At 41.6% G+C, this 24,146-nt stretch overlaps 1 protein-coding gene across 1 annotated transcript in view; it reads left to right on the plus strand.

Moving 5' to 3' along the window:
- The first annotated feature begins 642 nt into the window (after positions 1–642).
- Positions 643–24,146, plus strand: part of GRB2 (growth factor receptor bound protein 2) — a 60,121-nt gene continuing 36,617 nt past the window's right edge. Inside the window, exons 1-2 of the mRNA XM_054593189.1 lie at positions 643–852; positions 8,334–8,548. Of these exons, the coding sequence (XP_054449164.1) occupies positions 8,471–8,548 (78 nt within the window). The 5' untranslated portion in view covers positions 643–852; positions 8,334–8,470. The remainder of the gene's footprint in view (positions 853–8,333; positions 8,549–24,146) is intronic.

Consider the following 24,146-nt stretch of genomic DNA (forward strand, 5'->3'; position numbering starts at 1 on the left):
ACAAAACCTCCTCCCTTTCCTTTAGCTTCCTCAGCAATTTCCCCAAGAAATTCTAACAATACTTGTGGCATTATTTGTTTACTTTTCTTCCACTCCTCTAGACCGTGAATCCCTCGAGGGTTTGGATTTGTCCGTTTTTGTACTTTTTACAATATATCTAGCACAGTGCTTGGCATGTTATTAGGAACTTAATGAACAAACGAAATCTGTTACCGTAATTCATCTAACACAGCAGAGTTTGTTTGGACCAGAATCTCAAATATGCCAAGACCTGGTCCGCTATTTGGGGTGCTCCATGCTGGAGGGAGATTTCCCCCTTCTTCGCTCCTGCCGCTCCCCCCCCGCCCCGAGATTTCCCTCAACTGCCTTGGTTTGGTGGAAGGGGAAGGGAAGTGATTCGGCTGTGCATGAGACTTCCTCCTTCAGTACTGCGTTACAGCTTAACCGCTCTGGCACCGTCTGGGTTATGGCGACTCGGGGGCGGAGCCTTGCGGGTGCCACCTGCTGCGGGGCGGCCTGGCGCATGCGCCCTGGCGTGTAGACGGTCTACCTGCGGGGGCCTGGGGGGGGGAGGAGTAGCGCTTGCGCTCTGGGCCTTTTCCGCCGGGGGAAGTCTCGCGGGGGCGGGGCGGGGAAGTTCTCGCGGGACCCTGAAGGGGAGCGGAAGCGAGGCGGCTCTGCTGCTTCAGCGACCGGGCGGCGGCGGCGGCGGCGGCGGCGACGGCGACGAAGGTTGTGGCGGTGACAGCAGCGGGAATAGGCGGTGCCCTCCAGGAGCAGCAGCGGGGTCGGCAGCCACTCGCACTGCTGGAGAGGGGCCGACCCGGAGCGGAGTGGAACAGCTGCGCCACGGTGAGTGGCGCTGGCGGCGGCGGCGCTGCTCCGGTGCCTCTTTCTTCCCGGTCCGTAGCGGGAGTCGGCCTTCAGGGACCCGGCCCCAGCCTCCTGAGGGCCGCCGGGCGTGGGCGCGCGACGGCGGGGCTCCGGGCAGGAGCGGAGTCCCCAGGCTCCGGGCTCCACGTTTCCTCATTTGGGGCGCTTCCTTCCTGGGGACCGTCCTTTCCCGGCCCTTGGTTCGGGACAGAGCCCCGGACCCCAGCGCAAGAAGCCGGGGACTCTTAATTCAATTTCATGCCTTCTTCACGAGGGTTTGCGCAGGAGGAGCCCGGAAGAAGCCCGAGAGCGCGGGGCACTCATTCTGTGAGTCAGTCTGACTTGGCCCGGAGGCGGGGGATTCGCTGCGGGCTGCAGATGAGGTGATTGATGCTCCTTCGACCTGCACGGCCACCACGTCACCATCTCCTGGTGTCTTGGGGCCGAATTTTGGGAGGGAGCCCACCAATCCTGTAAATACTGTGAGTTCCAACATTGGCTGCCGGAGCCAGTCGAGGTGCCTTTACTTCTGTCTCCCCTCTCCCTGCCCTTCCCCCTTTTTTGAACTGCTGAAAGATGTTTGTCAAGAAAAAGCAGCAGCGGTTGGAATGTTCTGAGAACAGACTTCAGTGGGAGAGGAAAGGGAAGCACGGGTGGCGTTCATCTGCAGCGCTCTCCGTACGCGGCTGTGAGCCGTGTGAGTTACAGCTTGTTGGGGGAGTTGTTCTGGGCTGGCTTCGGTGCTGTAAATAAAGGACAGTCTGCGGAGCAGCTGAAGCGCGCTCGTTGGCCCGTGGGCACGGCTGGCTCCAGAAAAAGAGCTGAGAAGACAGGCGAGAGAAGTTAGCGTTCGTCCCTTTGGCTTCCTCGTCCCGTTTTCACTTTGTGCTTCTCCAGTTGTTGCCTTCCCTTTCCATCTGCTCTCTCCGTTCCTCTGCGGACACTCGCTGCTTGCTTGTGTAATGCAAGTCATTCGTGCCCCCTCCCCCCACCATTTTTTCTGATCTACTTCCCCTTCTTCTTTATTGTCCCCTCTCTGGCATAATTTTTCGACGTTCCTGCCCCTTGCGCAGTTCGTGTTCTCCCTCATATGAAAATTTCGTTTTCTCTCCCGGGAGGGTACCCGCTTTGCTGCTTTATCCTTCACTTTTTAAGCGTCCACTGGGTTCCTTCAGGCAGCCCGAAGGGTTGCTGGAGAGCCGTGCGAGGCTGAAGTCTCCCCCTGGGAACTGGGAGGCGCAAAGGATTGAATTCATCCGTAGGTAATCAATACTGCCGCTGGGTCCCAGGTGTAGCGTGCTTGCCTCATTTGTGTTTCTGTTGTTTCTTCGTTTTAAGACATGCTTTTGTCCCTCTTACGCTGTTCTACCCTTGTCTCTCTTATATTAGCGAGGAAGACTGGGTCAATCTGGGGCTGGTAGGACTTCTTTCTGGCTTTTAGTGGAGGTGGTTGAGGGTTAAGATACCAAAAAAGAAAGAGAGAGAAAGAAAGAAAGAAAACCAGCCAGAGACCTATATTGCAATTGAATTAACACAAGATGAAACACTTAAGGGAACAGAGTTTATTTAGATCTTTGACCAATTAAAGCTTGCCCATTGCGGTAATACTTTTTTTTTTGACCAGTCTTTAAAATTTTTAAATTTTATATTTAAAATTTTAAATTTATTTTAAAATTATAGTTGACATACAATATTATATTAGTTTTACGTGTTCTTTATCAGGCTTTTAACAATCACACATCTTTTCTTACATCGGTTAGAATCAGCCTTGTTGTCGTTGGGGCTTTTTTTGACAGAAAGAAAAACTTTATTTGTTCTGCTGCCCCTTCCCTTGTTCAAAATTTTCTGAATTCCAAAATTAAAAAAAGAATTTAATTCTTGTAATTAGCTTTCTTTGATACTAAAAGCAAGCATTTAAATGCTTGAGGCTGTTCACTTCCTCAGCAAGTGTATTCAGATGTGAGGGATTACTGGATTTTAAATACTACTAGTTGATGGCACTTAGAGGTTTTTCTCAGTAATTCCTGTTACCATGTTGCATATTGTGCAGAGGCAGCTGTAATTGTTAGCTAGAGCAAAAGAGTAACAGCTTTTGGAGAAATGCATTAATACAGAATAGAGACCCACCATGCTCTCCTGAGAGAAGTTTAATAGTTACTTGCTTAATTTATAACTTTGTCACTGCTGAATGACCGTTGAGAATCTTTGGTTTTCTTTGTGAAAGTCAGCTTTTTCCCAGTTGTGCCAAGTGAATATGCATGATTTTTATTTTATGCAAAGATGTTCTAGTGTATTATCTGGAATGTAAAGTTTAAAATCTGGTTCAGGCACCCTTACAGTACAGCAGTGATTCTTACAGCGTAGCATGGCTAAGAACCACCGGTGACTCTGACTTAAAATTAGGTTCTGGGCCCAAGGCCCAGAAGGCACCGCGCAGTGAACCAGTCTCCGAATGGGGTGGTTTCAGTGCAGCTGGTCCAGGGACCAAAACTGTTGTTACAGATACAGCCATAAAAAAAATGAGACTGGAGTGCATCTTAAAATTACTCAACTTAAAATTACCCTTTTCTGTGTTTTCAGAGTAAATATTTAAAAGCCTAATAGAATAAGTGACTGCAGATGTGATTAGTTTTTTATGTGTAAATATTTGAGCTTTGTTAGGACTGTGATATGGAGCAATTTAATTTTAAAGTTTATACTTAACAGGACTGTTAATTTGCCGACTAGAAAGTTTGTATGTAAATGGAAGTTCTAGATTTACTGTGAAAATATGTGGGCTGATTCCCAAGGGACTGGTGATGCGGCTTAACCACTCTTAGAGCTTTATGCCAGAGGCTCTGCTAAGGCCCTTACGGGTGCTGCCTCTGTTAACAGTCAAAACGGCCTTATGAGGTAGATGCTGTTATTAGTTGTTTTCCAGCTGAGGGTAGTAGGGATTATAGAATGGAACTTATTTCTCTGCTGTCACCCACACAGTAAGTGGTAAAGTGGCAGCTGAATCTGGATCCAACTCTAGAGCATCGGTAAGATTTTGGTTTTTGCTTTTTCTAACTACAAAAGTAGTAAATGCTTAGAGTAAAAAGGTAAAATGTAATTAAGGTATATAGAGTAGAAAGTAAAATACTCTGTGATCTCACTCCCAGAGATAACCATGGTGAACTCTTCAAATTTTTTTCTTTAGTCACACACTGATCTATATTATTTTGCTCTATAGAAATAACATAAACTGTCAGTTTTCTTCAGCTTTTTAAAATTAGTGATATGTCTTGGTCCTTACATAGAAAGATATTCCATAGATATGCTCATGAATATTGATCAGGTATACATACATTTTGTACATGGTATTTATGTCACTGTTTTAGTGAGAAATCTGGGAAGTAGGTAAGTTGTCAATAGATATTACAGAATTACTCTCAAAAAAGATTGAATTAATTCCCTGCTAATGTGTGGGCTCTGTGATGATTTTATTATTGGGTTAGCCAAAAAATCCGTTTAGTTTTTTCCATAAAATAAAAGACGCATTTTTTTATTTTCTCCAATAACTTTATGGATTCGGATATTTTGAGTATGTCGGCTGTTTCCTGCTATCGGCTTCCAGTGGGTAGAGGCCAGGGGTGCTGCTGAACATCTGCCAATGCATAAGACAGCCCCAGAGTAACGAACTATTTGGCCAAAGTGTCAATAGTACCAAGAAACTTCACAAACCACTTTTGACACATTTGATCAGTCAGAGCACCTTCTCCCATACACTGCACAAATCTTTTGTGTGTGTGTTTCAGTTGCATTTTTACCTTTCTTGAAATAATAAAGCATAATATGCCAAAAATGTTGCATATTTGCTTCCATCTTCCAATATTAAAATGACTGCATGAAAATTCACTGATTTTGAGAAATTTCCCTTTTTAAATGCATGCTGATATGACTGCGGTCACAACACAATTGAACAGAATTGTTCAGAATGAAGTTAAAGACAACTAAGCACTACTAAAGCCATTGTATGGCAAAACGTAATGGACTTTTGGCTAACCCAGTATTATGATCCAACAACTAAGCACATTGTCAGGTATATATTAGCTGCCCAAAATGTTATATGAATAAACATTGGATAGGATAAAGAGTCTGAGAGTCTTTTTACCCAGGGTATTACAGAGACTGAAAATTGCAAATATTTTAAAAATTTGCCAATTAGTGCATGAAAGAAATCTCATTGTTTTAATTTGCACATTTTTTAAGAGTGAAGTTGAACATCTTATGTTTTAGTAGAGTCGCATTTTACCTTATTTTGACTGACTTAACATCAGGTGCAGTCCAAAGTTCTTCATGTGTATTATCTATATTACCTAATTTAATGCTCAGGGAATCTTACAAAGTGGGTGATATCCCCATTTACAAGTGAGAGAATTTGAGCTTGTTTAAAAGGCTCGCCCCAAATTGTAGCTGGTCAGCATCAGGGTGATGACTTGACCCTGGATCAGCCTGCCTTTAGAGTCCGTGCAGACTTAACACTGAACTACACTGGCCCAGCAAGTGCCATGTCTTTTACTACCTATGAATTTTGGGAAGAGAGTTAAATGAAAGAAAGAAAATAAAATCCTACAAATACCTTTAGGAGATTGCATTTTAGGATGTAATACCTATTGCTTGAAATGAACAATTCCGGCTGCACTTTCCTTCTTAAAATTCACTGCCTGGGACGTGCTGCAGAGGTGTGTCTTGGGAACAGCTGAGACATGCTCATTAGGCCTCGGTGTTGAGTGTACTCTCAACCCATTTTCTTGGGAAATGAACAGCAACGTCTACTTTATTGAAATCATTACACATTGTGTTTACTTTCAGATTTCTTTCTTTGAGTAATTAGTGTTGCGTATGTGATAGATTCTTTTCCTGTCTATAATGAAACACACCCTTTTGAATTCCTGTAGCCTATGTGCTCTTATCGGTAGGTGGCCTAATAAACTGACGTGTACAGGTTTTCTGCATGAGATGCTCTTTGGCACAGGCACAAAAGTATTAATTGTTCCTGGTTTTTATTTCTATCCCATTATATGTCAAAAATGAGTAGTCTTTCTGAAACGTGATTTTCAAGCAGAAAAGCAAGTGTTGAAAAGTGTCTTGGTTTTTGTGCTATGGCTGTTCAGTTACACTGGGGTTGCCTGAGATCCTGAGTAACAGACATAAGCCCTGTTACTACACAGCACCTTGACAATGCACAGGGTTTCCCTCTGATTTCCAGTTTTCAAAATGAAATTGTTTAAATATGCTCAATTCTTCAGCTCCCCATTATTGATACAAAGTTTCAACAATCAGGCCTGGAGACTGGTTAAAATATGTGGTCAGGTCTGTGGAAAATATTGAAAGGCACATAGCACAGAGTTAGGAGCATTTGTAAACAATTAAATAGGTGCACACATTGGAAAGTAAGCAAAAAAGGAAAAGCAGTTATTAATGCTGGCAATAATTGGAGGATTGTACTAGGAAGGAAGGAGGGTTGGTTGTAATACATTATTTAAATCACCAGTGAACAATATTTTATGTTGTAATACTTCTACTTAAACAAGAATACATGGTATTAGTGGGATAGGGCAAGGGGAAACTGGCAAGGGTGGAACGGTTAGATCTCGTTCTTTCAGTTGCTAGATCATGGCTGGAAGAAACGGCAACAGAAGCATATTATCAAACTTATAAGTGAATAAAAAGAGAAAGCTAAAAACAACATTGAAGGTGATTGCTTATGGGTGTTGGGATAGGGAACTACTCCTCATAAACTTTTTAATACTCTGACTTTTAAAGTTATATACATGGATTAGTTTGATAAATAAACTACAGAGGGCATAAGTAAAGGATTTTTGAGGACACACAAAAATATAAATACTCTGAGACTAATCTTTGTATTTTTTAACTTTTGGTAGAACACTTAATTTTTCTCTCTTTGGGCCAGTGCCACATAGGGTACCCTAGGATGGCCGGACAGAATAAACATTGGTTTGGCTTACTAGTTTACCTGCAATAGAATGATTGGCTTTTAGAATTTGATTGGAGGGCTTTTTATTACTAGGTGATCTCTTTTCTCCTTGGTAATACTCATTCTCCTCTACTCTTAATGCTCTCAGCGGGGTCATCGCCTTGTCCACGTACAGCTATGCTTGATTAATGCTGCCCCACTTGTTAACTTTAGAGCAAAAGAATGATAGTCGCTCCTGTCCTTCAGATGAGTTCTCTGCTAGGTGGTAATTATCCAAGAAGAGTGTCACTATAAATAATCTGTCCCCATTCTGCCAGTGATTGTGGTGTTTGCCACTTTTATTCAGCCTCTGTGAAAACGGTGGCTGGTGAAACAAGAATGGAGCTTTATTTTCCGTTAGTTCTGCAAAGGTCTAGGTTATGTCTCATATTCAGGGCTGGAGACTCTACTGCGGCAGTGATTGTCTAGTTCCCCATCACCTGGTACACTACCAGGGGTTTATTACAGACTCTTAGCCTGGAAGATGCTATTTGGATCACTTCAGTTAGTGCTCCTCTGGCTCTGAGCACAGCAGCTGCTCTCAGGTAACTGAGAGAGACTTACGTTTCACTCTCAGGCACCATATCCCTGCACTTCTTTCCCAAGACTCAAGATCTGGCAGCTCAGAATCTGAAAAAGGAGTTATTCCCTTAAGTGTATTAGGATTTTGGCTTTGCTCCTTAGAAATAATGTGGAGGCTGCTTCTGGAATATTGAACCTTGGACATCTATTTCAAGGGCTGTTGGGGACCCCAAAGTCTTGGGGGTTTGCCAGAGAGAGGAGGCGTTTTGCAAGAGCAGCAAAAGATCTACCACCAAAAGGCTGAGCTGGACTTTCTTCTCTGGTGTCCTGTGCTCAAGCGGTAAATTGCATAAAAAAGTAGATACTGTGTTCACTTCTCCGGCTTTCCTAGGAGCAGACCAAGGATTAGTTTCTGAGAATTAGAAGCAGCTCAGGACCAAAACATGCATGGCTTGCTTTTGACTGAGGGTAGGGGACCCAGCATTTTCAGAAAAGCAGAAAGGTTGGCAGGGGGAAAGGAGAGAGGTAGGCCCATTTGAGGGAGGAAAGTAGGGTGCCACCCCCAGCGGGAGGCCTTCTTCAGTGGACTGACTGCATTTCGTGCCTAGAGGGGAGAGTGGAAGGGATGAGGGAGGAAAGGCGGAGACCGATCGGGACTCCAGCCGGTTCCTGCATACCTCGCACACCCAGCGGGAAGGAAGAGGAAGTGTGTTCTGGAATAGCTTGAGCAGCTGCCACCATTGGCCGGCGGGCCTGTCAGTTGCCTGAGCCTGAGGCTGAAAAGAGGAAGGAGATCAGGGCTCTTGCCTGGAAGGGAGGGAGGAGGGTTGAGCCAGCCGAGCCAGGGGGCGTGGGGGCTGGGACTACAGGCCGATTAGCAGGGCGGGGCTGCCTTCGATCCCGGCCACTTCTCTCAATCATCCTTCTTCTGATTCAGGGTGGCATTTTGCATCCCGGAGTGCAGGAGCCAGTCCCAGAAGAGAAGCAAGGCTGAGCCCAGAGCGCTGGGTCGCTTCAGCAGGGAAGACTCCCTTCCCCCTGCGTCGGGCTGCTGAGCACTGAGCAGCGCTCAGAATGGAAGCCATCGCCAAATATGACTTCAAAGCCACTGCAGACGACGAGCTGAGCTTCAAAAGGGGGGACATCCTCAAGGTAAGTGTTGATGCCAAGCAAATGCCGAAACAGCCTCTCCGTGCACTCACCTACCCTTTGCCCGGGTAACACACAAAGGAGCCACGCTCCTTTTCTCATCGCCCACTTTCAACAGTCACCATCGTGTGCGACCCGGACAGCTGAGACGGACGCTGAGTAGAATATTAACGATGACTTAAGAGGATGGTGTGTGATGTATGGGCTTTAATTGCCTTTGTGTGAATGCCTCGAGTATTTCTTTTTGCTTGTTGATCTGGGTCCTGTTTCAAGTCAAGTCAAAGCAGTATGACTGTAGTAAGGATGTGTGTATATGAGTAGGTTGATTTACCTTGGAGAGTTTTATTAAAAAATTAGAGGATGTTTTGAAAGACCTAAACTTGAAGTGTTTTTGTAAAAGTACTCAATTAGTCTTATTTTACATAGCCAAAAGTTATTTTTGCATTCTGGAACATTATCCTAGTTGGTTAGAAATTAATTTGCCCTAGTTTAGAGATGTAGTTAGGAATACGTGCCAAAACTCATTAAAGAAGTCAGTGTATTTTTATTCTTTTTGGAAAAACTAATGGAGTTCTAAATAATAAGGTTCAATCTGCTGTTGTACAAGTCAGATTTTTATTTTCTTAGAAGAAACCTGAGGAGCAATTACCCCATATTAAACTAGAATTGCACAAAAGAAACCTGCTGACAGTTTAAAAAAAAATAAGCTTCTTTACAGTTTGCAGCCCATTTTGAGCCCCAGTGTTTACATGAGTGTTCACTTTGCACAAAGCACATGTTAATTATGTTGTTTACCCAAATGACTGGAGCAGTTTGCCCTTTTGGATATGTAATTTATTTTTTACAAGGGTGGGTGTTATTGAATAGTGTCAACTCTAAATGGGGAAAACTTGAACTTCAGTGTTTGCCTTTTCCCCGTGTCTCAAGTTTTGACATTTCTCTGAGCCGTAGTCAGATTGCTGAGATTTGTCACCGTTTGTTGACTATCCCTGAATAAAATTATTAGAATTTTACAAAGAGCAAGAAAGTGGAAGTTTAGAACTATGGTCCTTTTTATTATTATTATTTTTAAAGGTTTTATTTATTTGTTTTTAGAATGTAATGAAGGGAGAAAGAGAGGAGAAAAAAACACTGAGAAACACCGATGGGCTGCCTCTCCCGTGCGCCCGAACCGAGCAGAACTCACAGCCCTCGGCTGGTGCCCTAACTGGGAATCCAGTGGAAGACCTTTTGCTTTGCAGGATGACTCCCAACTGAGCCACACCATTCAGAAACAGAATACTTTTTAAAAGGACTTTTTAAAAGGACTGCGTTTGCCCTGGTGGGTGGCTCAGTCGGTTGGAGCATCATCCAGGTTGCTGGTTTGATCACCAGTCCGGGCACGTACAGGAGTCAACCAATGAATGCCTATAAATAAATGGAATAACAAAATTCTGTGTGTGTGTGTGTGTGTGTGTGTCTGTCTGTCTGTCTGTCTATCTATGTGTCTATCCCCCCCTTCACTCTAAAAAAAGGAAAAGTTTTTTTTTTTTAAGTTATGCAGACCTATGGAGAGTTACTATTTTCCTCTCATTGCCAGAGGGCATAGAGTTCTCTGAAGTTACTGCACAGTAGTTTAATGTTAGATGTGTAGACTTTACTTCATAGAAGGTGATATTGAAGAACTCTTTAAGGAGAAGGAAACTATGTTCTATTCAAAGCTGGTACTGTGATGCTAAGCTTTTTGAGGGTATTATCAAAGTCAGCACTAACTTCCCAGAAAGCGAACAGAACCAGCTACAGGTTTTAGAGTGACAGGTCTTCTGGTTCTGTTTCATTAGAGCAAATGTAACTTAGACTGCTAACTTACTCTGTCATTGGTGTACAATGGAGGTAATTTGATGTTTTCATAAGTGATTACTGTTTTCAGCTGATAACCTACTAGTGATATCATAAGATTGGCTACTCAAGTACCCACGTTTGTAGCCTGTACAAAAACCCTTTGGGGCCAACTTTTTTGTTTTCTGGATTTTTTGTTTTTTTAAGTACAAATTGATTATTAAACTTACCCTAGAAACTTGAGCAAAGCCTGGTGGTTCCTGTTTCTCTCTAAGTTTATCCTGTTGCATATTTAGCACTAAAGCAACAAAGTAAAACAAAAATGAGGGATTTGAAGACTATTTTTTAAGAATTTTTAGATAAGAACTTTCCCTGTTCACTATTACTGAAGTTTTTCCTACACCATGAACATTTTATAAGTTCTCCAACTTAAATTAGTAACCTCTTGAAGAAGTGTAAAACCCTTCTTTCCCACCCTATAATTACAAAAGTTGATACTGTTTAACATTCATTCCCCCAGAAATTTACGTGATGGGAGAGAAAGAGAATCCTATTTACTTTCAGATTTTATTAGGGGAGAGAAAAATATATATATTTGGTTCTTTTCAAATTGGTAGATAACTGGCATATGAAGTCACAATGCCATTATTGCTTTTGAATGGTGGCCATTAGCCGTTTGTTAGTAATCTTGTGGCTTTACTCCAAAAAAAAAAAAAAAGTGACGATACAGTAGTTGCCCTTTGTCTCATAATTCTGTGAAGCCTCTGAGTAAAGGGGAGGGCCCTAAGGGACATTGCTCTGTGTTAAGTGTTGTTTAAAAAAAAAAGGCAGCGCTTTTCTTTATTTGATTATTCAAGGAGTAACTGGCTTCATTTGAGTGGCTTTGATTTGATTTGATCACTCTTTAGGATCTTAGCTGTGAGCCAGAACATATTTGGGACTGGCTGACATAGCACTGACCAGTTCAACTTGATTATATTAGCCTTCCCTTGATAATGGGGGCACAGACGTGGTAGTGTTAATACATTTTATTGGACTATAATGAAATCAGAAGGGGTTTCGTTCTCGACCTCTGACTTGAGTTCCGGAGTATGACATCCTCTCTCTGCCTTAGAGCCCTGGTTAACTTTCAGTCCATGTTGACGCCTGTCCTCCAGGAGACCACTGCTTACTTGCCATCTACACGTTGGCGTGTGCTGCTCGGGGAAAAGAGAAAAATGAAGACATTTTACTGGAAGCTTAAAATACAACTGAATGCTTCAGTATATCTGCCTTCATTACTTTTCTCTTATAAAAGCTTGTGTTTTTCTTAGGAAGGGCACTGGGCCATAGAAATGGGAGCAGCCGCTCTTATGTTGCAGGTTTCAGGCTTCACACAGCTGAGCTGAACCTAAATTTCCCCACCATTGTAGGGCAGGCTTAAGATAGTCCCAGGAGTTCGCCACTGAACAGGGCCCCTGAATGCTAGAGCACAGAAACGGCGGAGCTCACCTCAAGTTGCATCTGCCATTTAGAGGCTTAGTTACATGTACTTCCAACAGTGCTGTGTAGGGATTAAGAATTGTTCTGAGCTGTCAGGCATGTGCTCATTCCATTCTAGAGTTGGCTTCTTGTTTTCCACTAAGGCAGACATTTGACTCTGGAAGAGAGCCAGCAGTGGACCATCTAAGTATCTTCTACCCAGTCTGGCATTAACTACCTACACCGATTGCACAAGCTGCTTTAGAAGCAGGTCTTGGGTTCACACTCGGATTTTTGAAGTCTCCTACCTCAGTGCTGATGCCCCTGCTTCACTGTCCCATTTACCGAGCATCTGCTTGAGCCCGCTTGCCCTGGGATGAGCTGCTTCGCGGGTTAGGGAAGAAATAGAAGGTGCACTTTCTCCCTTCAGGCACTCTCAAACCAGATACGAGAAGTGAGATTAATGTCTGAAATAGTACATGGCAGTATGTAAATTAGGAATTTTAGAACAGGAAAAGACCTTTTAAGATTTATGAATTTAGATGTATTTTACAGATGAGGAAATGGTGGCCCATGGAGGTTAGATGATCTATGCAAGATCACAAATTTAGTGCTTAGTGGTGAACTTGTATTGAATGGGTTGCTGACGTTGTGTTGTACCCTGTAACTGCCAGAGTAATTGAGAAGAGAAGAAATTGGTAAGAGCTGAAGTCAGAGAAAGCCGTGAGGAAGAAGTGTCGCTGGAACCTGGAACCCGGACCCCGTGAGATGAAAAGGACGGGGCGGGGCGGGGGGGGCGGTGTACTTGGCTTTGAGACAGGGATGCTAGAGTAAGGGTATAGACTGTGAGTGAAAAAATGAGGTATTTAGAATTGGAGCCATGTAAGAAAAACTCAGTAAGAGTTCGATCTTGTCCTTTAGAAGCCTCTGCAGGTTTTTAGCAGACGACAGGTGTCCCGTGTGTAGGATGGGCCGCAGGGAGACAAGCCTGGAGGCCCGGCCTGGAAGGCTGCGGCGGCCTGGCCGCGGGGGCTGTAGGGCCTGCGCGGGCGCCAGAGACAGGAATGAAGGACAGGTGCGGTGTGAGAGACTGAAAGGAAGAACTGTGGGATTTCTGTCTGTCAGCTGGGGACATTTGAAAAAGTCTTCTGTGTACGTGAGAAAAATGTCCACTGAGGATGATTCTGAGAACTAGGATTTGATTTACAGTTTTCACAACAGCTGGGTTTTGGTACATGCGTCCATTTCAGGTGTTTAAATAGCAAACCTAAAAAGATGTAGAGGTTGGAGTAGTTTGTTTCTTTCTTTCCTTCTTCCTTCCTTCCTTCCTGTTTTAAAGTCCTAATAGCAGTATGCATTTCTTTGCCTATTGATAAGGATTCTTACAATCTTGGTGACCAAACCCAAAATATTGTCTTTACTCTTCTGAGAACGAGGACTGTTCGAGTTCTTTTATAGCAGATAATTCGTTCACCTTTCATTATATTCACGTACCCTCCTGTCATCTGGATGGACCGTTTCCAAATAGGTACTAAGAATAACTGAACTTTAAGTTCCTATATGACTCCTTTTGGGAGGCTGGCTGAAGACCAGTCATTCCTGTTTGGAGAAACAAATGAGTGAGGAAATGAAATGTTCCTTTAGGGGCTTTCAAGTTGCACCTCTGAGCCATGATAGTTGAAGTCATTGTTGAATAGCTACCATTTATGGAGCATTTACTGTATGTCATGAAGTTATACATTATTTCTCACTTGAGAAATGATATATAAAAGGTTGATGTTATTAGTCTCACCTTATGGCTGGAGAAATGCCCCTCTTAACCATCAGTATAAGTAAACTGGAAATGTAAGGTGTCCTTAGCCCTGCTTTGCCCACCTGCCAGGCTTGGGCAACAGCTTTTTACTGAGAGACTTATTGGACATCCTGTCTAACGTAAGTTGACTTCAGCGATGAAAGAAATGAAAAAACAAAACAAATAACCCCCCCCCCTCAGGTCATTTATCCTGTCAGATTAGCAAAGATGATAAAGATTGACCCCACCCTTAGTTGGACAGGTTGTGGAGAAATGGGTATTGTTACCTCCTGCCAGTGTAGATTTGTCCCAATAAAATATTTCTGAACAGTGGCTTGGTAATGAGTACCAGAACATAAAATAACCCGACAATTCCACTTGTAAGAATTCTAAAAAGAAATCCTCGAGTTTTGAAAAAATGTAGACATAACTAAGGATGTTTATTTCAATGGATCTGTGTGCCGCCTAGAAAAGAAAAATTTTCAATTAAATTAGAAAAGACGATCATTTATAAGATGCATTTCAGAGATGTTGAAATGTGTAAAAAGGGCATCTTCTAATCAATAGAATATCCATTGTGGGAGAGGGGGAACCCTGAATAACCAGTTGGTAGATGGCTATATAAACAGCTAATGTCCCTAGCTAGTGTGGCTCAGTGGATTGAGTGCTGGATTGCAAACCAAAGGGTCACCGGTTCAATTCCTGGTCAGGGCACATGCGTGGGTTGCAGGTCAGGTCCCTGGGTAGGGGGCCCTCAAGAGGCTGCCACACACTGATGTTTCTATCCCTCTCTTTCTCCCTCCCTTCCCCTCTCTCTAACAATAAATAAAATCTTTTAAAAAAAATAAAAACAGATAATGAATGGTACTTTAAAATGGAATACTGTGAAGGTGTTAATGTTGATGTATTCAATAAATCTATATCAATACAGAATAAAATCACTTACACAGAGAAGTGTTAAATGGACCCTCTTTAAAAAGTATCTATGTAGCTAATGTATTGAGTACTGAGCATGTCTTTGCATTAAGCTAAATATTTTACTTGCATTCTCTTTTAACCCTCACAATAATCCTATCACGGCAGCTGTTGCCATCCTCATTTTACAGATCAGGAACCTGAGGTTTAGGTTACACAACTTGCCCAGGTTCGCGTGTTTGCACTCAGATCTACGCCACTGTGAGTCCAGATTCCATATTCTTAACAGTTACCTCCTAGGGCCTTTTCATACCCAGTTGAGGTTAAACTAAAGAGAGAGCCCATTTGGAGAAAATTGCCGGCTCTTTTTGTATGCTTACTAAATATGTAGACTTCTTTCTGAATGGTCCCCTAGAAGATAAGTTATCTTCAGGAGGCTGGATTCCAGGTGATTTTTACTTTTTTTTTTTTTTTTGGTGTTCTTTTGTATTACTTTATCAGTTTTATTCAAACAGTAGTTATATTCAAATAATAAATGGTTAACATTTCGCATCTACTTTACCTTGACGGATATTCCAGGAAATTAAAGTGCTCTGGTCAGGATTTGGTTGGTTGGTTTTTTCAATGACAGAGGTTTAACCTGGTTTTAAATCTTAGGCTAAAGGTCTCTGTGGCTATATGCTCAGAGTCATTAAACTTAGAGACGTTTTAAAAAGTGACTTAAGCCCTGGCTGGTGTGGCTCAATTGGCTGGGCGTTACCCTGCAAAGAGAGGGGTCCCCTGTTTGATTCCCAGTTAAGGGACATGCCTGGGTTGTGGGTTGGGTCTCTGAGTGACTCAAAATCACCTTTTTAGGAAAATCTTGGTCCTGTTGGCAGATACTTCCTCAGTTTCTCCTCCTCTGGATGTGGAATAAGGCATCTGCAGTGCTGTGGAGAACACAGGCTCTAGGCTATACCCACCTCCTTGGAATCCCAGCTCTGCCGGTGGCCGCCCTGGCATTGTGATCTTGGGCAGTTGGCTTTGCTTTGGGTCTCCCATATGTGAAATGGGGAAATAAGACCTCCCTTCCTAGAGTCACAGTTAGGGTTGAAAGAACTAATATATACTTGTGTGCTTAAAGCTGTGACTAGCATAAAACAGACAGTAATGCCAGCTGCCGTTAGCTTTCTATTAATGTTATTCAAGTGCACAACTTTGATAAGAGGATGTCAGTCCAGCCCCTGGCTCAGGTAACTGTTAAGTCACATGACTGTGCCCATAACACTGGCCAGGTGCTTGTCCTGATACGACCCCAAATTCAGACCTGTTCAAACTTTGTCCAAAAGCTCTGCTGAAAGCACAGTATTGATGTGAAGATTGTGTGTGAAAGGCAAGTAGTTTCACCATTCTTAAGTCTTTGGTCTCTCTCAGAATTAAACCTGAAAACAAAGAGATCGGTACCTACCCAGTGTTCTCTTGGGAGGCCTCTCTTTTATAGATTTATTTTGCTAAATGGAACTTTGGGATTATGCTGTTGGCTAAATGAAGAGATGTTAGAAGGAACAGCCTTGCGAAAAAACTCGTATTTACTGTAAGGATATTGAGCCTTTTAGATAAGTGTCCTTAGTTGAGGACCTGTGGGAGAACGTTCTCTCTGCTCTCGATACCAAGAATAAGCATGTTTTCGCCCAGACAACATTTTAAATCTTAAAGATGCTGTAAATAATGCTTTAATGTGTTTTCTTGCCCTGAATTGAACAGGCAACCTTTTGGTTTGCAGACTGGCGCTCAATCCACTGAGCTACACCAGCCAGCCAGAGCTAACTAATTTTTTATTCTTCAGTTTAACAGTGGAGTTTTTTTAAGATCTAGGCTCAGCAAAATGATAAAAGCTTTTTGCAGTATTTTGCTTTTGAAAAATATAAAAACCAAATCAATTTAGTATAAAGTAAGAAGAAATGCATTTTGGACCTTCAAACTGTAGCCTTCACAGAGAACGAGAAGAGTATATATTTTCAGTTAGAATGTGGTCACTCATTGCATGTCTTCTTTGTGTCATTTCACGCATCCTTATGATCATAGATAAATACGTATGGTTTGAAATGGATTGCTGGGAAAAAGTAGTTACAGCATTTTATTAGCAGTATTTCCATTTTACTTTAACATTTAAAATGAACATACATTAATAGAAAAAAGTAGGAAACTCGGAATCCAAATAAAGTTTTTGCTGCAGTATTTTTGCTCTTTCAGATCTTGTCTAGGCTTTATCATTATATATACATTTTACAATACTGTAAATGTAGCAGACTTAAAATACAACATATGTTACTGTTTTCCATATTCATTTTATTAGTTTTTTTGTCTGTGAATGTCTTATTCTATCCTGAACATAAATTGAGTTTTCTAATTATAGAATTCAAGTGTAGAAGTCATTTTGCTTCATAATTTTAAAGGCATTACTCCATTACCTTTGAGATTTAAGTAGTGCTCTTTAGAAATGCAGTGCCATTTTCATCTCTGATTTCTGTTTATGGTATGCCCCCTTTGGAAGCTTATCAGATCTTCCTGTGGTACACAGTTTTCTGAAAGTCTGGTTTGGGTCTGTCTTCATAATTCTGGCATTCAGGATTCTTTCCATTGTTCTGGAGATTAGAAATCAGACACAGGTCTCATTGAGCTAAAATTAAGGTGTCGGCAGGGCTGTGTTCTGCTCTGGAGGCTCTGGGGGTAATTCATTTCTTCCAGTTTCCAGCTTCTAGAAGGCGTCTGCATTCGTGGGGTCACAGCCTTAGCCTCCGTCTTCCCAGCCGACAACAGCAGTTACAGTCCGCTCATGTTCTGAATCTGTCCATTTCCTCTCTCATTTTTTCCTCCCTAATTATTTTTAAAATATTTTATTTATTTTCAGAGAGAGGGGGAAGGGAGGGAGAGAAACATTGATGTTTCTTTCGCACGTCATTTTGTTCCTTCTTGCGTGCCCCAGCCTGGGACCTGGCCTGCAACCCAGGCATGTGCCCTGACCTGGAGTTTGCGGGATGACCCCCAACCCACTAAGCCCCGCCATTCAGGGCACTCATTATTTTTAATGGATTAATATTTTAAAATATTCTTAAAGTTAATTATTTATAATTGATTTAACTAGTTCCCTGTTGCAGGAAATTGAGCTTGTTTCTATTAATGATTGAGTTTGTAATCTCGCAGGAGGCTTTTGATGCATATGTTGCTCTACTGTCCAAAACGACTAAACAGGTTACCTGCTTGAGATCAGGTTAAAGGTGGTGGCTCATAAACCGCAGCCAGAATGCACAGTAATAGCACAGCTGATGTTTGCTTCATTCTCTCATCTCCTTTAACTTGGAACATGATTTCACAGTTTTGAGCGTGTTTTATGGGGCTGTGGAACCTAATTCATGAAATGATGAAACCTCTTTACCCAGCACCTAAGATACTGGACAATAGCACATCGTTTTACTGAGGCACTTCTTACTTTGCGTTCTTCCTTCGGGTGATTAATTTGTTTATATAGCTGTAGCAGGTTAAGTTAATAAGTAATTTTGGTAGCTGAGGAATTTGGTGTGTATTCATAGATGTAGTTTAAATTCAGTTTTACCTCTTTGGCTAAATGAATCCCGTCTAGAAGGAGATCATCCATCCTAACTCATGTTTGGGAAACAGTGGGAAGACAGACAAACTAGGCTTTGTTTAGTTGATGGCTTCATATGTTTAGCTTTAGAACCAGGAGGTCTGGTAAGAGCTTTTGAGAAAAAGGTAGAGTAACTTATTGAAATATCCTTACTTGACACGTACTGCAAGATAAAGAAAATAAGAAAGCTCTCATGTTGACAACAGTTTTCTCTAGATGTTGGGATTATGGTGAACTTTAAGTTTCTACAGCATGCATTTGTTTTTTATTTTTTGTTTTTAAGATTTTATTTATTTTTTGACAAGGGGAAGGGAGGGAGAAAGAGGGGAACAGCAATGTGCGATTGCCTCTTGCGCACCCCCTACTGGGTACCTGGCCTGCAACCCAGGCAGGTGCCCTGACTGGGAACTAAACCAATGACCCTTCGGCTTGCAGGCCGGTACTAAGTCCACCAAGCTGTACCAGCCAGGGCAGCATGCATTTCTGTAATGGATGTTTTTACAAGCATATGCTGAGGTCTGTCCATAAAGTGTCTAGCCACGTAATATGAAAAATAGAGACATTTATTGAAGAAGGTATAAGATACAAGAAACATTGTACGTAGGACAATGATACCTCAGTCCCCTTCAAAGTAGGCACCTTGGAACCTCACGCAGCTCACCCAGCACCTCTTCCACTGTTCAAAACACTGCAAAATCCTTTGTTGGAATCGCCGTCAGCTGCCCTGTCATATTTTCCTGAATCTCATCAATGGTCTGAAATCTCTTCCCTTTCAAAGGTGATTTTAGTTTTGGGAAAACCTAGAAGTCGCAGGGCGCCAAATCTGGGCTGTAAGGGGTCTGAGTCACCTGGGTGATTTGATGTTTTGCCAAAAAATTGCATGAGACATGATGCATGAGTGGGCATGTTGTGATGAAGCTGCCGGTCACCAGTTGCGCATCCGTGGCATCAGCTGTTTTCGTTCTGTTGCATCTCCTAACTGATGGAGAACGTTGAGGTAGTACTTATTAATTGTTTGGCCTGGAGGGGCGTACTCGTGATGGACAACACCTTCCCAGTCAAAAAACACAGTTAACATGGTTTTGATCTTGCTGCGACTTTGCCTCACTTTCTTCGGGTGTGGAAAACCAGGCAACTTCCATTGCGACGAATGGGCCTTTGTTTCTGGATCATAGCTGTAGACCCACGGTTCATGTCTGGTTATGACCTTCTGGAGGAAATCTGGTTCATTGTTACCAGTTTGAACCAAGTCATTAACAATTGCAGCACGATATTCCTTCTGCTCTGGTAGCAAAGGCCACAGAACAAATTTTGTCACATGTTTCAGGCCAAGATCCTACATCAAAATCTCGGACACAGTAGTTTTTGGAATCCCCAGATCAGCTTCTAGTTCTCACACTGTTAACCACCAATCTTCATTGTTCACAGCTTGTACGTGGTTCAACATTCTCAGGTGTTCCGCTTGTTGTAGGCCTTCTAGAACATGGAGCACTTCGACAGATTCTAGACCATCTTTGAAGCATTTGTGCCATACTCTTATTTGCGCTGTGCTCATTGCCTCATCCTTGAAAGCCTTCTGAGCCATCCAAATAGTTTCCACAGAGGAATGTTCAAGTTTAACACAAAACTGATGCAGATTTGTTGCTTTGCTTGCTCAGTCATTTTGAATGCAGTGGCTACACAGTACACATGCTTACTCAGCAGCACCTACCACCCCCACTGATGAGTACAGTGAAGCCATCTTCGTTCACACATGCTCATTCTGGTCCACTCGCCTTGGCTGCCAGGTTATATCAACACCGTGCAAACCATTCTCTTACATTAACGATGGCTGGACTTTTTCAGGACAGACCTCATATGTTAGTTTTGTAATCAGAAAAGTGATTAAAAAAAAACCAAAGACACTACAGTCGATTTCCAGATGCTAGTTTATGTGTTAACGAACATTTTAGGGCCTATTTTGCTTTCTTACAAAGGAAAATCAAAAATAAAAATGGTGCACAGCTTCATGGAGCAAATTTGTTTCTATTGAGACTCTTCTTGGTGCATGAGGCACCACCATCCTCCACATCATCTAGGGCTGTTACATAGGCTTTAAGTAGAGCATATAATGTATGACAGTAAACCAGACACACGCTCAACCTTTTTCCTTATGAACAAACAGATTGGCCCTAAACTTGGTCTTGCTGCCCAGCTATCTAGTTATATCTAGCTTCTGTTTTCCCTGCACTAGATATGAAAGGAATGTTATGTGCTTTCTTATTATTTTTGATTTAGGTCCGTTTCCAAACTGGATTAAAATTACTAATACGGCCAAATAGCAGTCTTTCAGAGATTTAATTGTCCATGACCTTCCTTGTCTTTTGTCTATATTTAGCTCTAGTCTAATCTTACATTTTATTATTTATCAACTTCTGTTAGAGACAATTAAGAGTCAGAATAAAGACTTGAAGTTATTAGTGGGTTTTAGTTATTGTACATTTAAAAAATCAGAAGTCTTCATTTTACTCTTTGAAAACATTTATTATAGTTATTTAATAGAAATGTATAGATGTTAAGCCATACTCCCTCCTGTAACCCAGACAATTTTTTTGAAATTAAGTGAACAAATATATGTGTCATTTATTGTTTTAAAAAAAAAGGTAAGAGAGAAACTTTCCAGAGAAAATCACTGTTAATTTTCTGTAACCTTTCAGAAAAAGCATTTAACGAGTATAGCCATAGGTACTTTTACTATACTTTCTGGGCACGAAGAGAAACACAGTGAAACCGTGTTCAAAATTTTAATAATGAAAGCAAGCAGGTACTTCAGCTTTGGAGGGAAGGGTGGGTTTCTGTCTGAGCACACTGAGCCTCTTTAGAAAGCAGCGGCTCAAGAGGGGTTTCTGTGCCAGCCTAGCAGAGGCGATCATGATGACTAAGACTTTGTCCAAGTCACATGGTAAAGCTGAGTGAGAGTTGACTTGGACCTGAAATTGGTGTGAGTTTCCCAAAAGTTGTGCTAACATTGTCCACATCAGCTGTCCAGATGGATGTCCTCACATAGTGCTGTAAGTGGAGATTAGTAGCCCTATAGCTCCTCCTCCCTTGAGATTAACATTGTTAGTTTCCTAAATTTCAGTTACTGGTGTAGCAAGAACCATTACTTTTATGTCTTCATTAACTTGGAAATTCATACTCTGTGTTCAGAGCCTGTTCCTTGTCTTCTTTAAGCACCTACTATAACTTCACCCACTTGAACAGCTGTTGCCCTTCAGACTGTAGAAGTAATTTTCAAACTTAGCTATTAGTTTGTTGGTGTTGTACATTGAAATGGAAGATATCTGTGTGTTCTTTCCCTCACTTCACTTATTCCTGTTAGGTACTTAAGGCCTTGGAAAAAGGGTGTGCTTCTTATCTACAAATTCTCAAGCCTGATGAAAAATTATTTTTGTATTACCTGCTTTTGGGTTTGGGTTTTACATATTAAAAAAATAGCAACTTCAATTTAAATTCAACTGTAGTACCTCTTTCCTTTAAATAGATATTTATAGCTATCAATTTCCTTCTAAACTCTGCTTTATCTGCATCCCATAAAGTTGGATATGCAGTTTTTGTTTTCATTCATCTCAAAGTTATTTTCTCATTTCCCTTGTTATTTTTTTTTTCTTTGACCCATTGGTTATTAGGAGCATGTTTAGTTTCCACAATTTCGTGAATTTCCCAGAATTCCTTCCGTTGTTGATTTCTATTTTCGTTCCACTATGCTTATAGAACATACCTTCGATGATTTCAGTTCTTTTAAATGTATTGAGACTTGTTTTATTTTCTGGCACATGGTCTGTCCTGGAGAGTGTCCACTGTGTGCTTGAGAATGTTTATTCTGCTGTCGTTGGGTGGAGTGTTCTATAGATGTCTGGTAGGTCTGGTTGATTAATTAATTTTATCTTGAATATGTCATGATAGTAGAGTTTTGATGAATTCTTAAGACTAATCCAATGTCTTGGTGAATGATAGCAACAAATTATTGAGTATTTCCTAGGTGAAAGGTACTAAGCTTAATGCAGAGGGTTAAAGATACACATATTATTTAGTAATACAGTTTTAGGAGCTATGCTAGAGGTATGGATGTTCTGACTGAAAAACACTTAGTCAGACATGAGTATTAAAGAGTTTTCTGAGATAATTTAGAAATGCTTATGACTGCTTTGGCCATACCCAGATATGCCTGACTTGCTGAGACTTCTGTTTCTAACATTAGCAAAGCTTATTATCAACTCTGAAGAGTTGTTGGTGTTGTTCTAGAACACTTAAACTTGGAAGGGTAATTGCCTTTCAGTGTATTTGGCAGTTATAAAGCAGCTATGAGCCATATCGATAATAGTATGGCACATGCATGAGCTTCAAAATAATTAGGGCCCTTTTTTTTACATCTCATAAAAGAGACTTTACGTAAATGCCTTCAACTCAAGCTCCATGTTCCTGACACCACCGACCCCTTTAAAGAAATATTTTATGGAAATGGGTTTCTACAACACATTTGTAGATACAAATATTGAATGGTGTGTTTAAGTGGGGCTTTTTTAAAACTACAACTTTCCATGAATTGAAAATAGCATGACTTAACATCACTGTTTTAGTAACTTCAGAAACGGAGCCCTAGCTGGTGTGGCTCAATGGATTGAGCACTGGCCTGTGAACCAAAGGGTCGCTGGTTCTGTTACCTGTCAGGGCACATGGGTGGGTTGTGGGCCAGGTCGCTGGCGGGGGGGATGCACGAGAGAGAACCACACATTAACATCTCTCTTCCTCTCTTCCTCCTTTCCATCCCCTCTAAAAATAAATAAAATCTTAAAAAAAAAAAAAAGGGAGGGATTAATTAAGCCCTTTACTTTCTCCATCACCAAACTATGAATTATATTTAACAGGTATGTGTATATCCAGAGTGGTATACATCTGAAACATACTATGTAGAGGTTAGTTTCCAAAGTTTTAAACATCGGTGGTCTGGAAAGTGGAAAATGAACTACCTTTTACTGAAACCTTTGAAATAAAACTGCTGAAATAAATAAAGGAGCTCAAGATTTCCTCTTCATAGACCTGACAGCATTTACTCAGTTAATACTGTTTATCAGATATAAGTCTGTAAGCCCCCAAATTCAGCACTCTGTTTGCAGGGAGCCGAGAGCAAGATAACAGTGCTGCCCGTGCTCCCAGTCAGAGTCCGCTCAGCGGGGCCCTCTCGTTCAGAGGGGCTGTTACAGCATCTCTACTGAGCACAATTTTAACATGGATTTTTAAAAAGTAACTTTACTGTGGAACATTTTTAGATTTACAAAAATATGTAAAGAACATAGTTCTCATATATCTTACATTGAATTTCCCCATTATTAACATTTTATATTAGTATAGTACGTTTGTTATAATTCATGAGCCAATATTGATACATCATTACTGCAGGCCATACTTTATACGGATTTCCTTAGTTTGTCCTAATGTCATTGTTTTGGTTCCAAAACATCTCGTCTAGGATGCCACAGTGTTTAGTTATACATTTTTTTTTTTTTTAATTCTTTGACGGTCCCTCCTTAATGACAAACTGATTTATAAAAGCTAATAAATTGGTGTATCTGTAGATGTTATTTCTCATGCAAACCATGTTAATGACATTTAAAAGCTTGATCACAAATTATCTGTCTTCCATATGCCTGATATTTACTGCACTGTTCAGTACTGTGGCCACTAGCTCATATATGACTATTTAAATTTATATTAAAGTAAGCATCCAGTTCTTCTCTTGCATTGGCCATGTCTTAAGGTCTCATTAGCTCTGTGTGGGTGGGGGCTACTGTGTGGGGAGGGCAGGGGAGGACATTCACATCACTGCAGAAAGGGTTTTGGACAGCCATGCTGTAGAATGTCACCCCCAAATAACACTTTTTTATGTTCAGTGTTTTGGGTTTCACCTGGGAACATCAGGAATTGTATCTCCCCCTCTCATGGGCAGTGGT

This window comes from Pteronotus mesoamericanus, unplaced genomic scaffold (assembly GCF_021234165.1).
Source record: "Pteronotus mesoamericanus isolate MK-2021 breed Mesoamerican mustached bat unplaced genomic scaffold, CSHL_Meso_final scaffold_408, whole genome shotgun sequence".
Classification (NCBI taxonomy): domain Eukaryota; kingdom Metazoa; phylum Chordata; class Mammalia; order Chiroptera; family Mormoopidae; genus Pteronotus; species Pteronotus mesoamericanus.